The sequence below is a fragment of the Alligator mississippiensis genome, chromosome 1 (assembly GCF_030867095.1).
Source record: "Alligator mississippiensis isolate rAllMis1 chromosome 1, rAllMis1, whole genome shotgun sequence".
Classification (NCBI taxonomy): Eukaryota; Metazoa; Chordata; order Crocodylia; family Alligatoridae; genus Alligator; species Alligator mississippiensis.
The window spans coordinates 40,029,975-40,052,979 of NC_081824.1; the positions used below are offsets into that span (position 1 = coordinate 40,029,975).

The window sequence follows — 23,005 nt, forward strand, 5'->3', positions numbered from 1 at the left end:
ACAAACTTTCTCCCCTCAGTAAACCCATTGGTGGTGCGAGATAAAAATCAGGCAGTGGGGTAAACAGCTCTGCCCCTCCCAGCCTCACCTGGCGCAGGTGAGCGGAGCTGGCGACGCGGAGCGGGTTGCGAGCAGTGAGTGCGGGCCGTGCGCAGAGGGGGAAGCGGGCTGCGAGCAGTGAGTGCGGGGCTGCTGGTGTCGCGTGTGCTGGTGTCCCGGGGGGTGGGAGTGGGGGTGCAGGCATCAGCTGCCTTTGCAATGCCCCCAGGGTCAGTTCCAGCCTCTGGGCCTTGCCCGCAGCCACGAAACAATCAGTGGCAGCCGAAGTGGGTAACAGGGGTCGCTTGTGCCTTCTTCCCTGGTGTTTGGAGGGGGTGGGTCATCCAAGCCTCCTCTGAAGCCCCTGGCTCTGACTTGGCCTTGCCAGGTGGACGATCATGACCACAGATTCATAGTAGCTAGGGTCAGGAGGGACCTGAACAGATCATCAAGCCTGACCCCCTGCCACAGGCAGGAATGAATGCTAGGTTCACAAGACTGCAGACAGGTGATTATCCAACCTCCCCTTGAATTTGCCCAAGGTAGGGGCGAGGACCGCTTGTACATTTTGTACAACCATTTCAACCCTTGCACGAGGTACGATTGATAATAGTAAAAGTGTTCAGAATGTACGACAATTTTTGAAGCAGCAAATAAATGCAGCATATGCAAAACCCAAGTTGGTCTCGGGGAGTCCTCACCGACTTTTGGGTTTGCCAGCACTTTCTTATGACTGCTTGTCTCTGAAGAAAGAAATGCTTTAGCTTTGACCCAGTTCTCACTTGCTCACTGGTGAGTTATAGTTTTTCAGTCAACACAATAATTTTGAGCCTCCAATGCGATAATTTAATATTTAAGACCTGGCGATGCTGCTTGGACTTCTCACTCATGTGACACGTGTGGAAAGCGCAAGACTCGCTGCCCCTAGAGGTGGCAGCAGCTGCAGCTCAGCTGGTTGGAGGAAGAGGCTGGACAAGCTGGGGGCCACTTCTGAGCAGGGCAGTGCGGAGCCCAGCCTCCAAATTGGTGCTTTTTAGACCCGAAGTGCTGGAGGCTGGAAGTGAGAGAGGAGCAGCAGCGGGGAAACCTCTAGTCAGGCCCAGCTCGCTCCCTCTTTCCTCATCTCTTCTCTGCTGCTGTGTGACACACATGGGCCTTTTGATATGCCATTGGGACAGTGGGTCAGAGCCCACCAAGTAAACCTGTAAGTACCACTTGGTGATGGGGGGCCACTAAGGGGATATCACTGATTACAAACTGGAGCAAACATAAACGAAATAGGGACAGTATCGAGGGTCATAAGTTTACGATGAGTGCATGGAGGGGGGACACCAAGCACAGCACACTAGACGGCATCCACTGGCCCTTGAACAAATCCAAGGAGCCAGTTGATACTCTGCCCAGGTATGTGAACGGATGAGGGAGTATGACACAAACCTATTTGTCGTCCTTTAGGGGGGTGGGCCTAGGCCCACCAAGTAAGTTATTGGCCTCCTTCAGGCAGGGAGGCTACAGAAAAGGTGACAATTGATTACTTGGGACAAATAATAACAAAAACAGGGACAGACATGGAGGTCAGAGGTTCAAATAAGAGTGCCAAGGAGGAAAACCAAGCATATCGATATGTGAACAGATGAAGGAGTACGACATGTACCTTGTAATACATCAGGGGAAGTCACGGGCCAGGACTGCCGTGGAAACTATAAGCCCGCTTTAATATTGGGGGGGGGTCACTAGTGATGTGTTACAGATTTCTTTGGACAAATAATATTGGAAACAGGGACAGAAATGGAAGTCAAAGGTTCAAAACAAGATTGTCAAGGGGGGACACAGAGCAGAGCACACCGGATGGCGCCTACTGGCCCTTGAACAAATCCAAGGAGCCAGGACAATGCCCAGTGATATTCTGCCTGGATATATGAATAGACGAGGGAGTGTGACATAGGAGGCTGCGCAGGACAGATCTACCATCTGACCCAATAAATGGCAGTTCTTATGACACTTGGCCCCTGCTGGAGGTTGGGCGTGGAGCTCTCATCTCTCTTTCCTGGTTTCATGATCTAAATTTAGCACCTCAGTTCTGCTCAGTGGACTGAGCAAAAGACAGGGCAGGATGTCATCTTTTAGACTAACCAGTTCAAAGAAGCGAGAGCCACCAGAGACAGTGATCTGCTTAGTTGGACACTAACAAAGGAATGCATGCTGCAGCAGCCTATTCCCAGCATCTGATGAAGCAGGCCATTGCCTATGAAAGCTCCTGCCTCTTTGAGCCAGTTTGTCTAAAAGGTACTGCCCTGCTTGACTTTCTGCTTAACTTCACATTCGCATGCCCCACTGACTCAGTGCCAATCAGTTAGGACAGGGGAGTCGAACTCATCTAGCCCCATTGGCGGGATGAGTGATGCAAGGCCAGCCCACAGGCCAAGTCTAGGTGATGAACCCACAGACCCCCTCCTCCCCCCCCAAGTGCTGGATCTAGCGCCCACTCCAGGATCTACGTTGTATGCAGCATGTGTGCTGGAGTGGCTGGGGCAGGCACTGCATGCAGCAGAGTTCACAAAGCAACTCGGGCAGGTGCTGCAACAGTGCAGTGTAGCAGGGGCAGGCCAGGACTGTGTCATATGCAGCACGTGCTCCTGCCACAAGTGAACAGTGGCAAAACAACCAGACAGCCATAATGCATAGATATCATGTTAGTCATCCCTCTAGGCATTAGACCTGTAGCCTAAGTAAATTCTGGTTCTTCTGGATGCTAATCAGTTGTCTTAACTAACCAACTGCTTATACTGTGGCTAAATTTGACTGGCATTCTAAGTTGAAAGAGAGGGTTCCCTCTCTCGGGGAAGGGGTTTCAATCTCTGGTGACATGGGTGTTTTCATTGCTGACAAGTGTTTCATGTTCAGCTTCTAGAAAGGCACACACTTATGCATACTCACCTTCCATTTTTAACATTTTTATAATAAAGGTTAAAAAGTATGTGGGGAGGAATCTCTCTTTTGGATTTTTTTTTAGTTAAATTATGTAAAAAAGATTGTCTCTTGCAATGATAACATGATAATTGATGGTATATGCAAACCTGAGACAGAAAAGCAAATAAGATGAGCATTTTAACACCTAATTTGTAAAGTAAAAAAACAGTAAAGAAAGTATATGTTAAGATGACAGGTAGACAGAAGAATGTGTATTTTTAATATTTTTGTGTGTATGTGGGATAGAGAGAGTGGAAACCTGTTTATAGAAGGTTTAAAGCTTGGAAGACCTTATGGTAGAATCCATATACAACCCTGCTTTATAGGCATTCATTTACATTCATTTAGTAAACATTTACCCACAACATTACCTAAGTCTTGGCAAGTTTGAATTCAATAGGACAGTGCATAAGATTAAGCACGAATACCTTGCTTTAGTCAAGAAGTTATTTTAGGAGTTAGTAGTATATATTTTCATAGGAAGAAAAATACATGTTATCACTTACTGCTAATGTGCATCATTGGGGCATTTGAACTGACAGCCTATTCAATTTGCCACAATTTTTTGTTCTTTGTTCACAGCAATAAATTCTGGAGCAGAATGGGATGGCAAATCTATGCCGAATAGTTAAAATATACTTCCTTATGCCTTTGTAATACACCATGGAAAATTTATCTTTTTTTTCCTGTAACCTGTGCATTTATCCTAATGGAAAGTAGATGTAACCTGCTTTCAGATCAGAATGTTAGTCTTTTCTAGTATCAACTCCAGTGGACTAAATGACTTTGTAAAGGGCATAGCTATGGTCCTATGTCTTCATAGGAGTGAAAAAGCTGAACAGAATTCAAGTCAATCTGATAATTTGACTAGCTAAGTTAGTTTGTTCATGACAAGTACCCTTAAAAAACAATTCAGTTTGCATCAAAACAGATTTTGCTTTTATATCTGTTGTGTTTTGAATGGTTAAGGAACAGGGAAATAATTAAAATCCTTGCTGTTTGGTTTAATTATTAACATCTGAATAATTTTGATTCACATTCCTCTGATGCTGTTTAAAATGCTCTCCATTCTTTTGCACTTGCTTTCATATCTTGAGAGTCATTAATTTCAGAAAGTATCTGTCCTAGTAGGAGGGTGGTCAGAATTGCAGTAATTTATGGGCTTTGGAGTTGGGACACGGGAAGCTAGAACTAGTATGTGAAGATCGAATGCAGAGACTGAAGGGAATGTGTGGTGATTTTGGTTGATGTATTTTATTAAATTTGTTATCTGTCTGCAAGTAATGACTGGAGCATGTATATTTTATGAGATGTATTTTTATTAATTTGTTGGGGAAAACAACATTTTTCTTTTGTAGTTTTCAGTGTGAGCAAGGTAAGTATCTGAAATGCCTTTCAATAACATATTGAGCAATCTGACTAACATGTCACATGTTGTTTGCTCTCCTCTGGGGGAGGAACACATGCAGTGTTTGTTTTGATAATGGTTTTCCTCCCTAAGTGTACTTGTTTCTCTATATTACAGTGCTCTGTATTATCAGCTCTAGTACAGGTGAAAATGGGAATGTCTTTCCTTGTTTTGTTTGCGTGTGTCTCATAAGCAGACATCCTGGCTTTCTCCGATTAAAAAAAAAACAACAAAAAACCCAACCCCCAAATTTTCTGATTTTAACCCCCCCCCCCCCCCCACACACACACATTTTTACATCATTAAAACAAACTACCACTATATATTATTTGGCTTGATATGGAATTTAGTTTATATGACACAAATTTGGATTTTGTGGCGTGGGTTTTAAATGAGAGCCATTAAAGCTGTCTGCGCGCCAAACTTGTTACAGGTATAAACCAATTTCCGATCACTTATCCTAGTAGAAGTATAATGTCTGTACCTGGCCCTGGTGACAGTGGTATGGTTGAGTGTGATGAAAGATAGCTGTGTATCATCTGCGCACTCCTGGCATTTGAGATTTGAGTCCATGTCTTCCGACCGGTTAACCTAGCAGCTGCCATGTAGGTTCTGAAAAAGACCGGGAAGCTAACTGATGCTTCTTGGACTGAACAAGGGATGGAGGTGAAGTGTCTTAGAATATGTGGTCTTTTGTTTAGTGTAGTACTAACATCAATGAATACATGCACAAACAAAGTGCCTGATTGTAATTGATTGGAATGGGAGAAGACTTTGGGGGTTCCTGTCTTTTATAGTTTTATATCTTAAGTTTCATGTTATAATTTCATGTAGTTTCACATGTTAAAAATAGAAGACACAGACATACACTGCCTTCTGCTGATTCTACCTTCTAGTCATTCCTGTTGTGTAATGTCATCTTGTGAGTTTTAGGAAAAAAGGTTTGCCACAGGGTGCTGTCTCCAGGGATGGCAGTTAAACTCCCAGATACCAAAAAAATTACTTGTACTCTGCTCTATGAGCAGTCTGCCTTTCTTATCTGCCACACCTTGATGTTAATTGCCATTAAAATGCAGAAGGCTGCCCTGGTCTTAACTGAAAGACCACCAGCTCTCTGTGGTCAGCTCTTAAAAATGGCAGGCACCCTATGCAACCTGCTACAGTGAGCACAACAAATAAGTGAGACATTGGGACCTGCAGACACTGGAATTAGTAATAAAGCTGTTACAGGGAACATTGCTTGCTTAAGATCTGAAAAAAAACTGACCAGAAGAACTGAATTATTTAAGCTGACTTTAAAAACAAAAGATCTTTATTTCAGAAAACTGATAATAGAAGACAACCTTAGAAATAGTTCAAATGGCCAGGAATGTATACAAGTGATAGTTTTATTGTCAATACCTCTATAAAATGTTGAAGGATTCCAGCCAAGCTGTCTTGCATTTAAATTTTGTTTTACCATCATTTATTTTAAAGCTGAACAGCACGGGGCACTTTGAATCCACTGTATGATCAAATGATTGCACGTTCAAATTACAACTGATAAATTTATCTGTGTTATTTCTTTTTTTTAGAAGACTCAACAATATTCATTTATTACTACCACATTCAGCCATCCTACAGGCATAGCGCTTAAGTTGGGAACCTCCTTTGTTGGGTTACTTACATTTTTGTTGTTAATTGTCAAAATTGTTACTCTTCCTAAAGTTTGTAAATAGAAATTTGAGTTACTTCATCATTTCAGGGTTTTTTGGAAAATTCATCCAACTACACATTTCCTGTTTTCATTGTCTACAGATGAGAAAAGCAAGCGAGAGAGAAAGGAACGAGTGAACCAGAATGCTTTTTTTTTTTTTTTTTTTTTTACTTACAATAACAGGTAGTAAGAGAAAAATAAACCATTCTCATTTTGAATTTTGGCATTTTGATTTTAATTTTGTTTCCCATGACAAGGGTAGTTTCGTATCTCCTTCTCTTCACGTCAGTGTAATAATGTTCATGTGAAATGCTCCTGGCTCTAAGTAAATGTTTTGCCTAAAAAAGTCAGAGCTACAGATTCAACCAACAAGCTTAGACGGAAATTGGGATTTATTTATTTATCAAGCCCCATCGCCACTTTCAGAGATTCTGAAAAGCAACTTTGGCCAATATTTCTCCGTTGCTTTTTACATGGTTGCACAGCTACATTCTGGACTCTTGTCTGGTCAAACTACATGACACTCATGCTTCAGTAGGGCTGGAAGACTGTTGTAGCTATGATGGTCCAGGAAAAATGAGAGAAGCCAGAGTTTTTGGTGTCCTCTCTCTCAACTATACAGTTGATCCAGTAAAGATATCCCCAGAAAATCTTTGCTTCACCCATGCTTCACATATTTTACCCTGACCATTTTATCCTGTCCCAGCTAATAAAATATGAGGAGAAAGTTCACGGCTGATTAGCTTGTATCTAAAATCTCTTATCTGTATCCAGCAAACCCATTCTTTTCCTTTTTTAATTCTTTTTTTTTAAAGGCCCTGTATGAATGTTCACATATCATTTTACTACTTGATGTTTCTGCCCTCATTTGGAGAGATTATTCTGCTAGGAAGATGAGAGGAAATTGTCTCTGTATTTAATTGTGTAGGGCTTATTTCAAACTTGTGTTAATACAGAACCCATTAGGAGCTGGGATCACCTAATCCTTCTGCTAGTACATTGTCAAAAGCCATTTAGATTTCCTTGAGATTGTTGTTAAAGCTAGTCATGCGTAGGTCTCATCCCAGCAAGTTACTAAGTGGTGCATTATCTGTTTGCCTGATCAATGCATCTGCTTTAAGTGAGCAAAATAAAACAATACACAAATCTTTATTAAAAAGACTCTAAATTATAGTAGTTTCAAATTTATAATAAATAAAATACTGATTCTGTTTTAAAACGTGTTTTTAAGGGCAATTAAATAATTATAGAGAAAAAGACATAGGTGAAAGTAGATTATCAATTTACTTGCAGTGTTCAGCAATGCTGTATCTGTGATGGTCCAAGAATCATGTAAGGGACCAGGATTTTTGGGGGTGATAACTATTTATTGGATCACTCACACAGTTGGGACCTCTGACCTGAAGAGTGCTCACATTCAAAAGTTTGTCTAACTTTATCTAAACTATACATGTGGCCCAATTCGAGAGATCATCCAAAAAATACTGGCCTCATAACTTATTTGTGGTATTGTTTCCCAGTAGCAAATATTTTATGTTGTGAAAACACTGACTATTGTCACTTAAGCAAAATCACTTTTTATATTTGCAGGGGCTCAGATCAGTTAACAGAGCTCCTATCCAACTGGGAGCCAATTTTGCTATGGGTACTGCTCGGCTCCTTCCACCTCCAGTGGCTCCTCCTACCCCTGCTGTGCTGCTCCAGGCAGCAGATAACATGGGGAAGGGTGGTGTCTATGAGGTCGTGTGCCAAGCACCACATGCCCAGCCAGGCAGAGGAGAAGCTGCAGCCAGGGGGGCTCCTGCCCCAGAGTGTGGGGCTCCAGTTCCTGGCCATCTCATATACACTTGACTGCCCACAGGTAGCTGTTCGTTCTGCTGGGTGGGTGGAGTTGGTAGAAGGTGGCCAGGAACTGGAGCTGTAGTCTTGTGCCCTGGGGCAGGAGCTGCCCAGCTGCAGCTTCCCCCCTGCCTGGCTGGGCATCTGCTGGCCAGCATGCCTCCCCATGGTTTCCCTGTGTTACCTTCTGCCTGGAGCGACACAGCAGGGTCATGAGGAAGAGAAGGAGGAGCTGTTGGAGGCAGGGGAGCCAATCAGTACTTGCACGGCTGCAGCAGTAGCCTTGCCAGGAAGCTGTGCATGCTGCTCGGTGCTAGGGTGGTGCTGTCTGGTTGGTGCAGGTGGAAGTACAATGTGGGCTACCCTAGATGGGAGTGTGTGAGGCTCAGTCCCCTGTGGAACATTGTGGGGGAACCCATGGACCGGATTGGGGGGGCCAGGTGGGCCACACCTGCACTGTGCCACCTGGGTAAGCTCTGGTGCACGTGCCCCCTGCTCCCTCCCCCTGTCACTCCCTGCCCCCATGCTTGGCTGGCTCCTGGGACCTAGTGTACAGGCAGCCCCCCACAACAAGCACATAATCCCACGCGCCCTCATACATCCCACTCCCCCCTGACACAATATACAAGAGTAAGACTTTCTTTTGAGTTATTATGAAGTTGCCTCTATAAACACTGCTCAAAAATGAGGACACATTATTTTTTGAAATAAAATTAAAACATGTCATTGTAGGTATTTGACTTTTTAGTATATGATTTGTTTTTTTATCTATAATTTGTTAAAATTATATCTTCTGAAAGATTTTGTGTGTGTAGCCCTCAACATCTCACCAGAACTTCTTAAGTTGTCCTCCAGCCCAAATAATTGCCCAACCTTGATCTAGAGCTTCATGGCAGGTGAAAATCCATTTCATGAAAAAAAAAAAAATTAAATCTAGTGTTTTGAACTGGAATTTTCAGTGCACTACTAAAAATATTTAACAACATTGCAGTTTCATATGATATTACACGTTTCATTTCAATTTTAAATGTTTATATTTGATAATGCAAAACATGAAAATGCAAACTGAAAAAAATCATTTCAAAATGAGACTGAAACATTTCATTGTATTCCAATTCCCAACCTTTAGATAATCATCCAAACTGTCAATTTTTTTTCAAAATAATTTTGGCAAAATTGGCATGATTTTGCAAAGTGTTTTAGATTTTGAAAGGTCCACTTTCTCTTAGAAATTGCTTCTGTCAGTTTTTCTTGACAACTCCAACAAGGTTCTTCCAAAAGTGTATTATTTAAGAGTCGTAAGTAACCCACTGAAGTCAGCCAATAATGTACTGAAGTTGTTATATGTACTTAAGTATCCTACTGTATTAGGATCAACTACGTATACCTTACTAAAAAAATATTTTTGATTCTAAACTTCTATTAAATAATAGGCTGTGTATTTGTATGAAGTCTGCTGATGACTTACAGTGCTACTTTGCTTACTAAGCTGATTCACTTTTTGTACTAAATAAGACCTGAATAAATAGAAAATGAGTCTTAAGACTAAGACCAAAGAGCATAATTCTGATTATATCACTTTATAATATTATTTGAAATACTTGTGTACATACAGGAAAAACTGGTTATCAGATAAAAAAAAGAATCTGAATATTGCCTTGTTAGAAATATTTAGAATGTAGGTGTCAGGGCTTTGAACAACATCAAAAAGCAGATGTTCAGGGAAAAGAAGCTTTTAAAATTCTGAATATTGTAGACTCAGACAGTGGACTATAGTGTGCTTTTTAAACTGAGTCGTGATATGTGTATTAATGACATAAGAAAATGCAGAGTAGAATGGTAAAATATAAAGGGCATTCTTGTTGTTTGATATCTCTTATTCATTTAACTTCTTGAAACTTTGCACTTCTAGAGAGAGGTAAGGGCTTGATCCTGTGTGCACAGACTTGCAGAGAGCAAATAGGGCTAATGGGTGGGTAATCAGGTCTGTTACCTCATCTCCATATACTGCTGTTAGGATGTTATCTCTGGAGACAACAAACTCCCCCTATGCCTGAAGAAGGGCATTTGTGCCCGAAAGCATGCAAAGAACAGTTTTTCCAACTATTTAGTTGGCCTAATAAAAGAGATCATATCTACCCAAAGAACCTTGTCTGCCTATGATCTCTGGAGACATAAATCCACAGTTTGAGAGCTGAAACTAAGCATCATAGAGATGCTTAATGGGATCTTCTAGACTGAGCATTTGATAGAGTGGTTTTATTTAATCTTTACTAGTCTATAGAGGAATCTCTAGGAATCCCATAAGATTGGGCCCCTAATATAGTCCATGGCCTGTTATGACCTATTTATAAAACTTTTAAAAAGATTACATGAATATATTGTCTCCAAATAGTATATAATTATGTTATAATCTCTATTCCATTGTGATATCTTTGAGCTTTAACATATCTTAAAACTATCTGTATATAAGTTTTTTTCAGAAGCATCTTTAAAAATGCAATTTAAAAAAATCTGATATAAATAAAAATCTGATTTTTTTTTTTTTTAATTTTAAAAAAATGTTGATTTTTATTCATCATGGTTAATGTTGAACTCAGTGTAGCTGCCTACTTGAAGCTATAGCTCTTCCCTAGCGTGTGATTGTTTAGACCTATTTCCCAGACAGAGTCCATCTGGCTGTGGAAGTTCTACGTCAGGGGTCAGCAACCTATGGCACGCGTGCCAAAGGTGGCACGCAGCATGCCTTTGATTGGCATGCAGACTGCTTCCTGCCCTGAGGGGTGGGAAGAGTTGTGCCCAGATGGAGCAGCACATGGCTGCCTGGGAACAGCCTTGCACTGCTGCTGACCCCAGCCAGGTAAGAGCCCTTGGGTAAGAACCCCCAGCCCCAACCCTGCTCAGGCCCCAGACCCAGCCCTGCACCACTGGGCCCGGCCCCAGCCCAGTGCCACCCCCAGCTCGGGGGCTGTCAGCGCCCCAAAGGCCCCAGCCCCAACACTGTGCTGCCAATGACCCCGGGCCCGGTCAGAGCCCTCACCACTGCAGCTGCCAGCCCCAGCCCAGTGCCGCTGCCGGGCTAGGGCCGGGGTCGGTGCCCGCACAGGGCTGGGGTTGTGGACCTGCTCAGGCCCTGGCCCCATCCCAATGCTGCTGACAGCCCCGGTCCTGCAGTGGCTCTGGCCTGGGGCTGGTGGCGGCAGTGGTGAGGGCTAGAACCAGGCCCACTAGCAGCTGGTACCACCACCATGGCTGGGGCCTGGGCAAGCTACTGGTGAGCCCGGCCCTGGATGGCACCGCTGCTGCCCACCCCAGCCTAGTGCCGCTGCCAGGCTGGGGCCGTCGACAGCGCCGGGATGGGGCTGGAGCCGGGGCCTGCTCAGGCCTCATCCTTGCGCTGCCGACTGCCCTGGCAGCCAGCTGGAGCCAGGCCAAGCTGGGCTCAGGCCCCAGCTGCAGCAGTGGTGTCAGCTGCTGGCAGGCCTGGCCCCAGCCCCAGCCCTCACCACCACTGCCACCAGCCACAGCACAGTGCCACTGCCGGGCCGGGGCTGTCGACAGTGCTGGGATGGGCCTGGAGCCAGGGGCATGGACCTGCTTAGGCCCCGGCCCCATCCCTGCGCTGCCGACTGCCCTGGGAGCCAGCTGGAGCCAGGCCAGGCTAGGCTCAGGCCCCAGCCGCAGCAGTGGTGCCAGCTGCTGGTGATCCTGGCCCCAGCCCTCACCACTGCTGCTGCCGGCCCCAGCACAGTGCCACTGCTGGGCCGGGGCCATTGGCAGTGTCGGGATGGGGCTGGGGCCCGCACGGGCCCCGGCCCCATCCTAGTGCTACCAAAGGCCCCTGGCCATGTGCTTGCAGCAGGCTCAGACCCTGTGCCGGCCCAGCCCAGCCCCTGCTGGCACCAACACCGCTGCCGCCACCCTGGCCTCAGTCCCATGCTACTGTCATTCATGGCAGAACTGGAGTTACAGATCTTTGAAATAACTGAATCCTGAACTCTTCTTGCCTCCATCTGATCATACCCCTTCTGTGAGTCATGAATTTGATCAGTGTCCTTAGGTTAGGCAGTTTTTCCAGCCTTCTTTCTCCACTCTGGGATGCAGCAGTGATCCTCTCTATACATAGTCACTTTCCAGGTATTTGCAAACTGTTATCAAATCCTCTCTCAGTCTTCTCTTCTCCAGACTAAGTAACCCCAGTTTTTTCAACCTTGTTTTATACGTTTTGCTTCCTAGGCCTGTAATCATTGTCACTCTGCACTGCACTCTTTCCAAACTGTCTATATCCTTGAAGTATGGTTCCAAAACTAGACACACTACTCCAGGTGAAGTCTCATCACTACCAAATAGAGCAGAAAAATCCCTTCCACTCATTTGCAAGTGACAGTCCTGTTAATATAACTCAGGATGCTGTTAGCTTTTTTTGCAACAAGAGCACACTGCTGGCTCTCATTCAGCTTATGGTCTACTGTAACTCCCAATTCATGATGCAGTTAATAACAAAACTGGCATCAGTATGATCCAGTCTACCCATCCACTGTATCAAATGCATTTATTATTAGAAAGAGTAGTCCAATAAAACATATCACCCATAAAAATGCTTGCCTAACCACACTATTTTAATTTTTATATTAAGATGTGTCTTGTTGGTTCCTTTTATGATTTGATGAATGCCTTCTATAGTGATATCTACAACAGAGGTGAAAATCTGGAAGCATATATTGGGATGTGACATGTTACCTGGTCCAGAAATCGCTAAACGTTGTATATGTCTTTGTGTTCCTGGTTCATTGGGTTTGTTTTCTGTGCAGGTTTTTATGGGATGGCTGATACAAGTCAGCTGCCCTATCTTTGAAAGTATTTCGTCTTCTGAGGAAAATAGCATATTGTGGTTTGGTTTTTTTTCACTCAACAAATCTGAAAGGCAAAGAAGGTCTCTCCTATAAAGATTCCAGTCTAACTTTGGAAACACTACTATTGTGCTGTATTTAGCTTCAGGGAAGGAAAGAAATGGAGGTTATCTGTTGTTTGGTAGCTAAGAGGCTCAACTGCCTGTGTCTTGGCTTTCAGACTTTAGTAGGCTGAACAACTGGCTCAGCTTGCAGTTTTTGCAGTTTTAGCCCGCCTCACGTACCATATTTTTGTGCATATACCCCGCCCACGGGTACAAGTCGCACCCACGTATAACCCGCGGGAAATTGTATTTTTGTAAATAAATCCATGTATACGCCGCACCCGTGTATTCCCCGTGGCGACGTATACACGGGGAGGCGGCGCAGCCCAGCCTGCCTTAGCAGTGGCGGCCTGCCCGGGCCCAGCGGGGAGGCTACTCAGCCCAGCCCTCCATGGACCCAGCCCCTGCAGCAGCGGCAGTGCAGCCTGGCCTGCCTGGGCCCAGCGGGGAGGCAGCGCAGCCTGCCCTGGCCCCAGCCCCCTCAGCGGCCCCGGTGGCAGCGGCAGCACAGGCCGGCCTGGCCGGGGCCCAGCGGGGAGGTGGCGCAGCCTGCCCCAGCCCCGGCCCCCTCAGCAGCGGCGGTGGCGGCGGTACAGCCCAGCCTGCCCTGGCCCCAGTGGCAGCACAGCCTGGCCTGCCCGGGGCCCAGCGGGGAGGCAGCACAGCTCGTCCTGGCCTCTGCGGCACAGCCCGGCCTGCCTGGGCCCAGTGGGGAGCAGCGAGGCGCAGCCTGGCCCGCCGTGGCCCTGGCCCTGTCCCCCTGCAGCGGCACATCTGGCCCCGGCCCCCGCGGCAGCGCAGCCTGGCCCCAGCCCCCACGGCGGTGGCGGCGCAGCCAGGCCCTGGCCCTGCGGGGGGAAAAAGTTTGTGGATAGCCCGCACCCCCGTATAGCCCTCACCCATTCATTTTTTTTTTGTAAAATCGCGTATCCCCCGCGGGATATATGCCCAAAAATACGGTAGTTACCTTTTCTGGGCATTTAACATGCTTTGAGTGATATCTCCTTTACTCAACATTGCATGCAGTAATTTTATCAATATTTTTACACTAAATCTATTCTTATTACTTGGGACACCCAACTGTCCACCTCTTCGGCCCCCATTTTTTTTATCCTCCTATACTAGCCATTCTACTTAATAGCTATAAAGGAAGTCCCCCACTTCATATTTTCATGAAGATTTTTATTGGAAAAAGTTATGGAGCTTGTCTCTTACTGGTTTACATCCCCTAAATCTAACAGTGTCTGTCTTATTTTATCAATGACCTTGGCTGAGATAATCTGGGAGCCTCATTCTTCACAGACGTTGAACAACTGACCTTGATCAGGAGAAAAAATTAATAAGACTTCGTATTGGATCATTTTAAGGTCCTGAAGGTTGGTTCATGAAAATGTAAGGAGCATAGGAAATACATGCTGGAGACATAGTAGAAAGACTGTGAGGTATGTATGGAAGAGTTGCAAGATGTTGTGTTGACAAGGTTATTTGGGTAAATGTGACATATTTTATTAAACCGGCTGAAAGTTAGAAAAAAATGTCCTTTTTGAGCTTTTGGGTGTACTCCAAAGCTTACAAAGAACAATTTTTCCAACTATGCAGTTGGTCTCATAAAAGATAAAACATTTACCCAAAAAACCTTGTCTGTCTATGCCCTTAGACCAACACATCTACAACTAACACCGCTGAAGCCAACATAATGTCTTCTCAGTCTACAAGCAAGCAAGCTACAAAGCATTAGGGAAAAAATACCAACAGTGTACATACTAGTAGCCATTGCATTGTGGAGATAATTCTGTTATGGGTCTAGACCATAAAACCTCTCTCCCACCTGATGATTACCCATGTGACCTGCCACAATAGACCTGGATGGCAACTTGGGCAGGAGTGACCATGAGATGATTGAGTTCAGGATCTCCTAAAAGAAGGATGGAGAGCAGCAGAGTATGGACCCTGGATTTCAGAAAAGTAGACTTTGACTCATTTAGGGAGTTCATAGGCAGGATCCCCTAGGAAGCTAGGCTGAGGGGCAGAGGAGTCCAGGAAAGCTGGCTGTACTTTAAAGAAGCCTTACTGAGGCTAGTTTCATAGTTGTTAGGGTCGGAAGGGACCTGAGCAGATCATGAAGTCTGACCCCCTGCCATGGGCAGAAATGAATGTTGAGATCAAATGACCCCAGCTAGGTAATTATCTAGCCTCCTTTTGAAGACCCCCAAGGTAGGAGCGAGCACCACTTCCCTTGGAAGTTGGTTCCAGATCCTAGCTGCCCTGGCTGAAGTAGTGCCTCCTGATGTCTAGCGTGAACCTACTCTCAATTAACTTGTGGCCGTTATTCCGGGTAGTGCTCGGGGGAACAGGGCTTCTCCCATTCCCTGCTGCCCCCCCAGACATTCAAAAAGCCTGAGCCTGAATTGATTCAATCTTTGCAGGTTAGTCTAACCTAGCTAGGCTAAATCAGTTTATAACTGTACAGACATCCCACACATGCAGGGACATGCCTACAGTGGCTCAGGCTAGAAGCTGGGAAGCACTAGAACAGCCCTCCCCTTCCATAGAGCTGAGCTGAGGCAGGCGTGGCCAGGCCCTGGTAGTATTAAAGAGGGGTTCCCCCCTCCTTGATAACAGAGCATTTATCACCCCATCAGAAAACAAACGGCCTTTCTCATTAGTTCAAGCTCTTCTTAAACAAAGAAAGAATGGAGGGACATTACCAGCTGAGATGTTGATTAGCTCCAAAAAGCCTTAAGCTGACACTGCTGTCTGCCACAGCACGGACCGTAGCCAGGTGTCTGTATAAGGCAGATGGGGCGGGGGATCCCTGCTTAGCAGGGAGTGGTGAAGGGAGGGGGATATCAGGAGGAAGCCAGGCAGACACTGCTGTGCCTGCAAGTCTCTGCCAAAGCTGCAGCCAGGGAGTGGAAGGTGGGGGGGCAGCCCTGCTGTGGAGCAGAGAGCCCCGCCTAGCCAAGAGAGCATGCCGGGATGCTGAGGGAGTCTGGTTTATCTTAAACTAGCAAGGGGTCTGGGACAGACATTACATAAACCAGTTTGAGCTATATCAGCTAAGTCTGATACTACATTCAGCCAGGTTTATCTCAAACCAGTTTCAGCCATTTTCAAACTGGTTTATGTGCACTGAACATCTGTTCTGTTACAGATTTAAACCAGTTTCTGATCACTTAAACCAGTTTATGTGTAATGTCTGTCCCTAGCCTGAGAGTACAGGAACAAACCATTCTGATGCATGGGAAGACTAGCAAGTTATGGCAGAAGACCAGCTTGGTTTAACAGGGAACTCTTCAGTAAACTAAATCACAAAAAGGAAGCTTATAAGAAGAGGAAACTTGGACAAATAACTAGGGAGGAGCATAAGAGCATTGCTCAGGCATGCAGGGATGAAATAAGGAAGGAAGCTATATACGTGTGCTGCAAGTTCTGTGAGTTCACCACTGATTGGTGCAGGCTCTATCCAGAGTCCCTGCTTTCAAGTAGCTCTGGAGCCTGCTGGTCTCTGCTCTTTCCTTCCCTACTCCCCTCTTCCCTGCTGAATTCAGTAGAAGGGAAAGGAAGAGAGGAGCAGCCATGAATGATGCATGCCTGGGAGGCTAGGGGGGTACTGCGACCACCTGCAGGCAGAAGTGGCATGGCAGCGGCAAGTGGGGAGCTCCTACAGGCAGCCCCAGCAGTGCTGGCACCAGGAGGGAGGGAGGGTTGAGGTCGGCAACTACCCACAGACGCCGCCGGCAGTGGCGGCCAGTGGCAATCTGTGAGTACCCGCAGACACCGCCGCTGGTGTTGGCGGCTAGGGGGATGGGGGTGGAGAGCGGCAACTGCCCACAGGCACCACCGGCGCCGGCACCACCAGCGTCAGCAGCAGCCAATTGTAGGGGGTGCACCGCCAATCTCGGGGCGTGCACATGCGCCCGCATGTACCCTTTATGAGTCGCCAATCAGAGCAGCCAGCAAAATGCAGCCTCTGCTTTTGCTCAGCTCCAGAGGCTCCCTGCTGCCTCTGGTCATCTGTCTCCTTTCTCTGCAGCTGAATTCAGTGGGAGGGAGGGGAAGAGCAAAGAGCAGCAGGCTACAGAGCTGCTTGAAAATAGGGACTTGAGACAGACCTCACACTCATGAGCTCACAGCACATGCAGCGCTCCAGCAGGAGCTGCTGAGAGCTTTCTGGCATCCAGGATTACAGTGATGGGCTATAGCCACATCCCCTTCAGTTGTGTGGCATGTGAACAGTGAGCACTCTTCACTGTGTATGTTCCCAACATCAAGAGGGTGTGGTTGCATCCCACATCACTGCAAGACCAAATCCGCCCATGTACAAAAGCAGTCAACACTAGAACAAATAGTTTTAAAACTGTTTCAAGTATATCTGTTTGTTATTACTTGATTTCATTTTGCAAACATCTTTACTTTTGTCTCTGAAAAACATGTGTGACACCTTCCTCCCCCAGATTAATGCTTTTTCACCAATTTCATAAAATGTGCTAATTATTTAAAATCCATACATATTTCAGTAATAGTTTATTTGCAAAGTGTCAAAAGCACAGTGGGTCTATGGCATGGTGTCAGTGTAACGCTTAAGTCTTCACTTATTAGTAGAGGAGTACAGCGTGCTCTTGTAATTGCCCTCATGCTATTCAAAATCAGTAAATCATCTTTCCATTTCCCTCCTGAACCTTACCAGTAACATTTTCTCCTGTGAAATAGAAAAAATGGAAAATTTCAGCTTGGTGCAACCACACCTAGTCACAAGACATCTTAAACATTCTTTCAATTTGTCAGATGTACCTTGAAGAGTCAACCTGCACTTGCTTAGGTCCTAACTAGATCTTTGCTTCCTTTTATTCGAGGGCTAAGTACATGGTAGCATGAACTAGGGAAGCAAGAGGTATTTTAGGTCTGTGAATCACTTGACCTTGGGATCATAATGTTGCAGGTTAGGAAAGAATGTCCCTGACTGCAGGTTTTCCAAAACACAAATAAATAAAGCCCCATTTTCTACAAATGAAAGTATTGCCCTTCTTTACTGCCTAAAGATGTTACTTAAATGTCCATAGTGATCCACAAATGCCAACTGTGACAGTGCCACCCACTTTTATTCAGATACTTCAGAACAAGATCAGAGTGGAAACTAAAATTGAGATATCGGTCCTGTTCCTGCTTATTGTATGGAGAATCACAGAAGTAAACAATAAGACATGCTTCATAGCCTTGCACTTCCAGATGACAGTATCTTCATTATAAACATCCCAACATCAAATTGATTGTTTACTGACCAATAGCAAGCTTGCACTACAAATTTGTCCCCTATCAAAAAAGCTCTTGTTTTGATGACTCTGGGCTAGAGGACTAGTGTGGCTTCTAGGAATGTGGTCCTCCACATCCAAAGGTTCTGTAGCCACTGTTTAAGATTCCAGATTTGCATTATCATCCCATCCTACCCAGTAGTGCATTTCTTTCACAGACCCAGAAGTGCCACTTGATTTTGTGCAAACTAGTCGATAAATTCCTACACAATCTAAGATGTAGGTCAAAGAGCTCTATGATTGGTCAGTGCTCCAATATAAAACTGGAGATAGGCCTGTTGAAAGTCTCTGAGTTCAGGTTAAAGGACAGAGCAACAAGGGTGATGTTGTGGTGGGGGTCTGCTATAGACCAGCAGACCAGGAGGATGAGGTAGATGAGGCTTTCTTCAGACAATGCACAGAAGTTTCCCAATCAAAGGCCCTGGTTCTCATGGGATACTTCTATCAGCCTGACATGCTGAAAGGGCAATACAGCAATGCACAGGCAATCCAGAAAGTTTTTGGAGAACATCAGAGACAACTTCCTAGTGCAAGTGTTGGAGAGACTAACTAGCGGCCATATGTGTTGGAAGAAAATAGTATGGGGGGCAGGGTTCAGGGTTCAGTGCAGAGCCTGCTGCCTGACCCCCACCCCTCCCGCTTGCATGGTTGTAGCAGGGCTGGCGCATGCTGCTGCTGTACACAGTGGAGGAATGCACAGTGGGGGCATTGGGTGCAGTGCTGCGGCGGTAGGGCACGGCGGTGGTGTGACTGGAGCAGTGTTTGGGGGAGTTAAGCCCCATTAGCCCTACCTTCCACCACCTCTACTAGGGGCCATGCTCTTGACCTGTTGCTCACAAACGGAAGAATTGGTGAGGGATGTAGAAGTGGGTGGCAACTTGGGCAGCAAAGATCAAGAGATGATCAAATTCAGGATCCTGACAAAAGCAAGAAAGGAGAGCAGCAAAGTATGGACCCTGGACTTCAGAAAAGCAGACTTTGACTCCCTCAGGGAACTTATGGGCAGGATCCCCTGGGAGGCCAGTCTGAGGAGGAAAGGAGTCCAGGAGAGCTGGTTGTATTTTAAAGAAACTTTACTGGGAGTGCAAGAACAAACCATCCTGATGTGCAGGAAGAATAGCAAATATGGCAGGAGACCAGCTTGGGTTAGTAGAGAACTTTTTGATGAGCTTAAACACAAAAAGGAAGCTTACAAGAAGTGGATGTTTGAACAGATGACTAGGGAGGAGTATAAAGATATTGCTTGGGCATGCAGGGATGAAAGCAGGAAGGCCACAGTGCAACTGGAGTTGCAGCTAACAAGGGACATGGAGGGTAACAAAGAGATTTCTACAAGTATGTTAGCAACAAGAGAAAGGTTAGAGAAAGTGTGGGTCCATTATTAAATGGGAGAGGCAACCTAGTGAGAGATGATAAGGAAAAGGCTGAAGTACACAGTGCCTTTTTTATCTCAGTCTTCACAGGCAAGCTTGGCTCCCAGACTACTGCACCTGGTTGCACAGTTTGGGGAGAAGATGAGCAGCCCACAGTGGTAAAAGAACAGCTTAGGGACTTTAGAAAAGCTGGACGTTGGATGAATGGACTGTAAGGTGGATAGAAAGCTGGCTGGATCATTGGGGTCGGTGGGTAGTGGCTCAAGGTCTAGTTAGCAGCCAGTATCAAGTGGAGTGCCCCAGAGGTTGGTCCTAGGGCCCGTTTTGTTCAGTATCTTCCTTAATGTTCAGGAAGGTAGGATGGAATCCACCCTCAGCAAGTTTGAGGAAGACACCAAGCTCGAGGGTGTAGTAGATATACTGGAGGGTAGGGCTAGGATTCAGTGTGACCTGGACAAATTGGAGGATTGATTTAAAAGAAATCTCATGAGCTTCAACAAGGATAAATGTAAAATCCTGCACTTAGGCTGGAGAATCCCATGTGCCGCTGCAGGCCTAGGGCCAACTGGCTGAGCAGCAGCTCTGCAGAAAGGAACCTGGGGAGTATAGTGAACAATGAGCTAAATATGACTCAACAGTTTTCCCCTGGTGCCAAGAAGGTTAACACTATACTGGGCTGCATTAGTAGGAGCATTGCCAGCAGATCAAGCAAAGTGATTATTCCCTTCTCTTCAGCCCTGGTGTGGCCACATCTGGACTACTGTGTTCAGTTTTGGGCTCCCCACTACAGAAACGATGTGGACAAGTTGGAAAGGATCCAGCAGAGGGCAACAAAAATGGTTAGGGGGCTGGGGCACATGACTTCTGAGGAGAGGCTGAGGGAACTGGGTTTATTTAGTCTGCAGAAGGGAAGACAGAGGTGATTTGCTAGCAGCCTTTAAGTACCTGAAGCGTGGTACCAAAGAGGATGGAGCTAGACTGTTCTCAGTGGTGGCAGATGCGAGAACAAGGAGTAATGGTTTTAGGTTGCAGCAAGGGAGATATTAGGAAAACTTTCTCACTAGAAGGGTGGTGAAGCACTGGAACAAGTTACCTAGAGAGGTGGTAGAATTTCCATCCCTGGAAGTTTTTAAGGCCTGGCTCAACAAACCGCTGGCTGGAATGATCTAATTGGGGCTGGTCCTGCTTTGAGCAGGAGGTTGAACTAGATGACTTCATGACACTCATTTTCTATGATTCTGTGGTTCTATGATTCTATGTTCTTCTCACCAATGACTGTTCTGGAAGCTGGTGAAGTCCTTTAAGTACAGAAGAATTGTCAACCTTGTCTCTAAAGCACATGAAAGAACTCTGCTGAACGTTTCATCAATGGTGTGTATGCCAGCAGGATGGCAGAGACAGTAAAATATTGCACAGAAGTGCAGAGTATGGGAAATGACAGAGAAAATGCATGAATTTTAAAGAATAGGATAAAGAGACTGTGGCATGCAGACATTCCTCTGAGTGAATTGTGGGGGCTTGGAGGCAAATTCTGTAAAGTGCAATAAAACTGCTCCACAAAGCAGTGTACCAGATTGACTTGAGACATACATACACATCTTTTGCCAGTACAGTCTCTGCCTATGAGGACACACTGCATTGGTGAAGATACCAAGGCACCAGACTACCATGCGTAGACCCTGAGATGGTGCAGAGTCACTTGGAAGAACTGGATGCTTTTAAGTCGGCAGGGATGGATGAGCTCCATCAGAGGGTGCTGAAGGCACTGGCCAACATCATTGCAGAGCCACTGGCGGAAATATTTGAACGCTCGTGGCACACGGGCAAAGTCCCGGAGGACTGGAAAAGGGCCGATGTGGTCCCCATTTTCAAGAAGGGGAGGAAGGAGGACCCGGGCAACTATAGGCCAGTCAGTCTCACCTCCATCCTTGGCAAAATCTTTGAAAAAATTATCAAGGCTCACATTTGCGAGAGCCTGGCAGGACAAATTATGCTGAGGGGAAACCAGCACGGGTTCGTAGCAGGCAGATCGTGCCTGACTAATCTAGTCTCTTTTTATGACCAGGTTACAAAATGCCTGGACACAGGAGGAGGGGTGGATGTCGTATACTTAGACATCAGGAAGGCCTTCGATACGGTATCCCACCCCATACTGGTGAACAAGTTAAGAGGCTGTGACTTGGATGACTACACAGTCCGGTGGGTGGCGAATTGGCTGGAGGGTCGCACCCAGAGAGTCGTGGTGGATGGGTCGGTTTCGACCTGGAAGGGTGTAGGCAGTGGGGTCCCTCAGGGCTCGGTCCTTGAACCAATACTTTTTAATGTCTTCATCAGCGACTTGGACAAGGGAGTGAAATGTACTCTGTCCAAGTTTGCAGATGACACAAAGCTATGGGGAGAAGTGGACACGCCGGAGGGCAGGGAACAGCTGCAAGCAGACCTGGACAGGTTGGACAAGTGGGCAGAAAACAACAGAATGCAGTTCAACAAGGAGAAATGCAAAGTGCTGCACCTAAGGAGGAAAAATGTCTAGCACACCTACAGCCTAGGGAATGACCTGCTGGGTGGCACGGAAGTGGAAAGGGATCTTGGAGTCCTAGTGGACTCCAAGATGAACATGAGTCGGCAGTGTGACGAAGCCATCAGAAAAGCTAGTGGCACTTTATCCTGCATCAGCAGATGCATGACGAATAGATCCAAGGAGGTGATACTTCCCCTCTATCGGGCGCTGGTCAGACCGCAGTTGGAGTACTGCGTGCAATTCTGGGTGCCGCACTTCAAGAGGGATGCGGATAACCTGGAGAGGGTCCAGAGAAGGGCCACTCATATGGTTAAGGGCCTGCAGACCAAGCCCTACAAGGAGAGACTAGAGAAACTGGACCTTTTCAGCCTCCGCAAGAGAAGGTTGAGAGGCGACCTTGTGGCTGCCTATAAGTTCATCACAGGGGCACAGAAGGGAATTGGTGAGGTTTTATTCACCAAGGCGCCCCCGGGGGTTACAAGAAATAATGGCCACAAGCTAGCAGAGAGCAGATTTAGATTGGACATTAGGAAGAACTTCTTCACAGTTCGAGTGGCCAAGGTCTGGAACGGGCTCCCAAGGGAGGTGGTGCTCTCCCCTACCCTGGGGGTCTTCAAGAGGAGGTTAGATAGGCATCTAGCGGGGGTCATCTAAACCCAGCACTCTTTCCTGCCTATGCAGGGGGTCGGACTCGATGATCTATTGAGGTCCCTTCCGACCCTAACATCTATCTATACCCAACTGTACATGTTAGTGTGTCGGGTACTGTGCACCAGCAGAAATGTTCTGAGTAAAACTTTCCAGTATGGTAATAGATTTATTGTGCTCTCTTTATTGAAGCTTGATGGCATTGCTTTATTTCCGTGCCATAGGAATAGCAGTTCTGGCTAGAG

At 46.1% G+C, this 23,005-nt stretch overlaps 1 protein-coding gene across 1 annotated transcript in view; it reads left to right on the forward strand.

Annotated features, from left to right (window-relative positions):
• Positions 1-49: 49 nt before the first annotated feature.
• The window catches only part of SH3YL1 (SH3 and SYLF domain containing 1), a 121,347-nt gene continuing 98,391 nt past the window's right edge, over positions 50-23,005 (forward strand). The window contains exon 1 of the mRNA XM_059730006.1: positions 50-134. Within this exon, the coding sequence (XP_059585989.1) occupies position 134 (1 nt within the window). The 5' untranslated portion in view covers positions 50-133. The remainder of the gene's footprint in view (positions 135-23,005) is intronic.